The 6,378-nt window shown below is 36.5% G+C and overlaps 1 protein-coding gene across 1 annotated transcript; it reads left to right on the forward strand.

Annotated features, from left to right (window-relative positions):
• The first annotated feature begins 61 nt into the window (after positions 1 to 61).
• On the forward strand, positions 62 to 5,557 carry LOC114520577 (ubiquitin-conjugating enzyme E2 L3-like). The gene is made up of 5 exons (XM_028540880.1): positions 62 to 122; positions 519 to 614; positions 1,232 to 1,309; positions 1,768 to 1,876; positions 3,623 to 5,557. The coding sequence occupies exons 1-5, from the start codon at positions 96 to 98 to the stop codon at positions 3,775 to 3,777; spliced, it is 465 nt and encodes a 154-aa protein (XP_028396681.1). The 5' UTR covers positions 62 to 95; the 3' UTR covers positions 3,778 to 5,557.
• The last annotated feature ends 821 nt before the right edge of the window (positions 5,558 to 6,378 follow it).

A 6,378-nucleotide genomic window follows, 5' to 3' on the forward strand; every position in this document is an offset into this window, starting at 1 on the left:
CATTTCACATATATAGCTCAGTGAAAATAGGAAATTATTCATCTAGTGCTCAGGCCCCCAGACCCGGGCGATTGCTTCACAGGTCCAAATTCAGCATGGCTGCCACACGAAGGTTGACTAAGGTAAGAAAAACTGCTTTTTACTGCTTTAACCTCAAGCAAAACTTTGTTCTTCATTTCACAAAAGTCAGGGAGGCTTTCGAGTTCATTTTTATTGTGCTAGCTCGATTCTCACTGCCGTATTTTGACGGAAAGCCTAACCCATTTTGTAGCCACAGTTTCGCTTTGTCGTATAAAAAGCTATTCTACGTTCCCGAACTTGCTCGCTGTGTATCGAAAAAAATCTGTTTGCTTGAAGTATATAACAAGCGGCAACTTGTTGCTAGGGGTCATCCATTCTAGCTTTGTTAAGCGTTTGTTTTAACAGCGTTTGTAAGTTACGCCGAAGGCTGCTTCTATTTTAATAAAAGGAAGTTGTCGTTTGCGATGATTTCGTCTGAAATGTGTTGTATTTTTCAGGAATTGAACGACATACGAAAGTCCGGAATCAAAGTTTTCCGTGATATAAGAGTAGACGAAACGAACATTCTGCAATGGCAAGGACTCATAGTGCCCGTAAGTTGTCAAAATTCGTTTTAAACTGTTTCTTAGCTACTGGGCGGAAACGGCATAATTTATCATGTTTTACAATAAATCGTTTTAAAATATTCACCTTGTTGACATGATTGCTGAACATGGCAATAAATTGATCAGATTTGAAGTATTAACTCTGTAAGGCTGATGTTCCAAGTATATTCTGAGTTTCTGACCCATAACAGATATGCTGTGGTTTTATTTTGCCTATTTTTTTGTTCAGATTGCTGTGATGATTTGTTTTATTTTTTGTGGACAATTAACCTGTTAATTTAAGTGTCTATAACAATCACTATTTCAACTTGACATTTGATGTGACAATTGGTTGCACTTTTTAAACAAAATAGTGTTACTTTTGCCTAAGGTACTGAATCTTGGTGTAGTAGTGAAGATATCTTCATGTTGTAGGAAAGATATCTTCATGCCCTAAAAGTGTTTAAAATTTAAGTATTATTTCATACTTTTCATGTATATGAAAAAGTAAGTAACAAATAAAAATGGTTTGATCCACAAAAGTTCCAGATAATTTTACCAGAATCCATAGGAATGCTGACTGTCGGTTGATCTGATCATGACACTAAATTGTGATTTTTTTCTAGGAATCTGCCCCTTACAATAAAGGTGCATTTAGAATTGAGATAACATTTCCAGCAGAATATCCATTTAAACCACCAAAGGTAAGGACACTGATATACGCCACATGGCTAGTCCATTCAAAGTTCGTCATGTGTTTATATACCAGATATATGCTTTTGTAAGTTCACCCCAGGCAAGTACTTGGTTTAGTTCCCTGCGTGATAGTTTTGCAGTTATTTAGGGCCACTTTATAGCTTGCTATTAATTACCTGATTTAAAGTTAATGGTTGCTAACCATAAAGATTTTCTGCAATATTTAAGCAAGTAACTCTCAAGTTTGTTCAATATTTGGCCGTCATGTATGACAATCTTAAACCACCCTGAATGGAAAATGTATGTTGCCATGGTCGATTTTAAGAAGTATTCGCTTTTCATTGTTAGTATTGAATAAATCTAAGTAGTAAAATATAAAAATTTTGAATAAATACCCCTGCGCCAAAATCCACAAACTTTATTACAAATATTACTAATTGTAATGCTTCTGAACACGGTATTCTAGATAACATTCAAGACAAAGATATACCATCCCAATATTGATGAAAAAGGGCAGGTGTGCTTGCCAATCATTGGTGCTGAAAATTGGAAACCTGCCACTAAAACGGATCAAGGTAAAAATTATTCAGACATAAGAGTTGATATTTCTTTGACAATTCATAAATTTTGTATATAACACACAGACAAATAAATTATAGCCATTTTCGGCCCTGCGTTCTACACCATTTTGCAACTAAACTTTGCAGTTTAACTCACTCTATGGGATAGTCTTTTTAGCTGAAGTTTTTTTAGTTCGTTCATAGGAGTTTATTTCAAATAGAATCGTCCATTTTTCGTTGTAATCTAAGTGAGCTGTTTGGCGTCCAATTTGACTGTTACAGGGTTCTTTGACGAGATGTTAGACTGAATTCAGGCCATGCATTAATTAACGAACACCGCATTAAGTAATCCACTAACTATGGACTTCATTTTCAATGTGTTGTTCGGTATTCATCTTTTTCTGTTTATATTTTTTCCAGCAGAAACAAATAAAACTAAACTCCCTACATTCAACATTTTAGAGATGCATGAACCAGTAAAGAATACCTTAAATAATTTCTAGTCAAGAATACAACATACTCCAGTTTATTATTGGACAAAAGAGTTGTAAGAAAAGAAAGGGATGTAGCTACATAACCCCCCAAAAGTGGTGCTACTTTAGAAGTTAATGTTTTGTGTGAAAATTGTGCACTTCGGAAAAGCCCAGCAAGTTCCCAGCATTATTTTTGCAGCTTTTTAACTATTTGCCTTTAAGCGGAAGTCATTAAATTTCAGCACCAAATACTGAGGGTTTTCAATAGCTTTATTGTCATATCATTTTTTTCAACAAAACGATTGATGTTTCTGCAAAAAAGCCTGAAAATGATCGGGCTAAATGCCATGTGTTATCATTTCAGTTCTGTTTGTTACATGGCGTTGTTACACGGCGTATCATCATTGTCCTGTGTATGATAAGGTTCGCAGGCGACGATCCGCCATTTTGATTTATTACAAATTATCGCCCACGAAGCATGGGATACGTCATGTAACTTACTTGAGTGTATGCGGGTTTCTAATTTCCTGAGGAATAGGGAGCGCTATTCAAGCACCACTCAGCGCCTGGAATGTTTTATTTTTATTAAAGTTAATCTTAATCCAAACCTTAATCTCAACCCTTAATCCAAACTCTAATTCACTGACCTAATTTCACAAAATTAATATGGAAAATTACACTGTATGCCTTAGAGGCTTGGGGACAGCGGCGGGGGGGGGGGGCTACTTTTAATAAATAGTGATTCAAGCTTTGGTAGCGTTAGTCACCGTATATTGTCTTATTTTCGGGGGGGGGGGCATAAAAAGGAAACACTACGTGTGTTGTTAACGATAGAGATTATAAATAACACTAGAAGGGGCATTGGTATCGGAAACTTCAGTCGAAAAAGGGAGCGCTCTAATAGAAAGCAAATTCAAGTCCCGGATGCTAAGCCAAGCGCCTATTGGTTACATGGCCTCTCCTTAGCAACCACGTTAGCTGTTAGCAACAACCAAAATTTGTATGAAAAAAATCGATTCGTTTTTTTAGGTCGCTTTGCCGGTTTTTAAGGAAAAACAGTGTTTTTTTTAACTCGTTTTACTACCTTAGACATCCTGAAATGATATTTTTGGCCAAAAACCATTTAGAAATAAAAATATATCGTTTAAAACGACTTGTTTTGAGTCTCGGACATCGTGAATGAGCGAACATTCGGGACTTGGATTTGCCTCTCCTCGATGCCCCGGGCCCTCTAGTCTAGTGTTATTTCTAATCTCTATGGTTGTTAACTGTATTGGATTGCTCTTAGTAATTCAAGCGTTGGTAGCGTTGGTGCAAGACCCGGAGCCGGAACACCCGTTGCGTGCAGACCTAGCTGAGGAATATACTAAAGATAGAAAGAAATTTATGAAGAATGCTGAAGAGCATACCAAAAAACACGCGGAGAAAAGACCTGCAGACTAACAGCAATCACGAATCACTTTTCACAGCTATCTTGATAATGTAGATTGTAAAATTTCCCTTGGACAATGAGAATGGTGACAACTGGCCAGAAATTAGCTAATTTTTTTGTTCGAAACAAGACTTGTTTGTATGGACAGGTTTATGCCTTGACTACTTCCGAGATCTCCAAATCGGATTCTCGGAGAGAAAGAACTGTAACTAGTTTTAGCGGGATGCCGGATTGAAAGCGAGGCAAAACTTCAGGACAAAAGTTCGTAAACCGAACTTGGAAGATCCTAAAGGGAAAATTACCCTCTTTTTTTCCTGTTCCACAATATCAGACGTCCTTATACGCTATAACCTTATGCAAACCGGTCTGTTCTGATCTTAGAGATAACAATATTTTTTCATGTTAGTTTTTTTTGCGTTAGTTAATTCACCACATTAGGTACTTACAGGTTGTCCCGAAAAAAAGTAGCTCTCTATTAAAGTCAGATCTTAAGTTGTGAACCTTAGAAGTTATACTTTTAGGAACTTACAATAGCTTAACGGCTGTACTAAGATATCAATTTCGTCTTTACCGCCAATTCGAGCACGAACGGTGCAAATGACTACAGAACAACGGATGTTTGTTGCAAAGCCAAAGGAAAAGTAACCTTGAATTTTTTTGTGAATTTTTTTGCCTAATTTTCGCTGTGTTGTTATTTCGCCCATAAGGAAGATATGATATTCCGCCATTCACTCCGTTCAATAGCGAGACGTATCGCAACCGATCTGATTTTAACGGAAGATACCTTTTTGGGGGGACAGCCTGTATAGCAAACCTTCAAAGTTTGTTTAGCAAACCTTCGAAATTTGAATACCTCAACACTTAATAGAATACTTGATTTGTACATTTCAGTAACTGGCCCGCGAGGATCACATTTTCCTAGAAAAGAAATGATTACGCAATATCAAACTCGGTGCCCATGTTCAACTTCCATCGCAACGTGTTTTTTCTCCGGGCGAGGTTGAGTTCTTCAAATTTTCCATGCTTTTGTTCTCATTTATGCAAATATTTGTACGTTTTTGTTTATTTGTGTAATGCCATTGGCCAATTAAATTCGGAATAGTAAAATCTATTTGAACACGAAAATCTAATTACGAAGACTGTTAGAGAATTCTCTATGAAGGATGTGAACGTTCCTACAAGTACAAACCATGTTTCTATTAAATATGTTCACTCAACTACAAATTTTGTCATCCAGATACGAAATATCTAAAATAGGAGAACAATGCTTTTCTCGAGCCAATGGTTATATGATGTAGACAAGGTATAAACTTATTATTTGAATACAATTCACAATACGTATTGATCAGTACATATTTGTCAGTTCTCAAAGCCCGTTTACGCTTGCAATTTTTGCTGCATTTTTCTTCCCAGTAGATGCGAACGAACAAATAGTAGGTTTCCCCCCCCGTGCCAATACGTCATCGGCAAGCGTGGTGACATAATGGACGGGGGGTAAATGCTTTAATGAAAGTGGCTGGTTACTAGTTTGAACTAGAAATGACGTCTTTCTCTTCTGAGTGCTGCTCTACGATATAGTATCTCTCCACTCGTTCATATGCATCAAAAAGTGAAAATCTAACTCAAATTTGGTAGAAATTTGCAATTGCTAACGGGTCTCTATATAATATGCTTGAATTGCTTGTAGTCTTTCGTGATATGACATGTAAATTATGATTGTGTGGAATGCAAAGGTAGTGACTGTGCTTTTGAAGTATTGGTACTCTATATGCATGTTATTAAATATATTAGTAGAACTATATTCTTTTAATATTTCAATTCGTTTATAATTATATATTGTGATCATTCGAAATGTGGCTGTTTTGGATCGGACATGCGTGGTTCATTGATATTGTTGATAACCTGTTCACAACCACTGATCTGATAATGCACTGGATAATAGCAGCTATATACTAATCTTCTGGTTTTTGTCTTCTAAAGGTATTCTGCGTTTTTTTTATACGTGTACTTATCAGATCAGTGTTCAAAACCAAAACCCAGTTAAACTATCCCTGGGTAAGCTAAGCCATACGTCATAAAGATCCTCTCTGGTTCACAGGACGGACAAAAATATTTGACACAAGGTAAAATATATATGTATATAGAATATATATGCAAAATATATATGTAAAATATATATGCATGCTCCTTCAAGATATTTTAGATCTTTTCCTTATTGGTAAAAGCCTGTCGTATACTCTGGCTACGAGGTTGTGGGATGGCATGCATATTCTGTTTACAACGGGAATCACACTAACATATTAGCCGAATTCATATTTCAGGGACGGGAAACTCATCTTATAGACGGGAAAGTACGTTGATAGTAAAACCCCGTCTGAATATGAATTGTGATGGATAAATTCATAGGTATGATGGGTCGGGTAGCTAATGCGTAATCATTACGATAATAATTTTGTTTATTTTCCCTTAACCATGTTCCGTCCTTGAATGTGTCGATATTTTAATAACTAGTCTGATTTACCCGTCTAAATGCCAATTTAGGACGCGTCTCTCTACTAAACCGGATTCCCATCCAACTTACCTGTCTGTTTATAGACGGAAAAATTCGGACG

This window comes from Dendronephthya gigantea, unplaced genomic scaffold, assembly GCF_004324835.1.
Source record: "Dendronephthya gigantea isolate DGI-Jeju-01 unplaced genomic scaffold, DenGig_1.0 000016F, whole genome shotgun sequence".
Lineage (NCBI taxonomy): Eukaryota > Metazoa > Cnidaria > Anthozoa > Malacalcyonacea > Nephtheidae > Dendronephthya > Dendronephthya gigantea.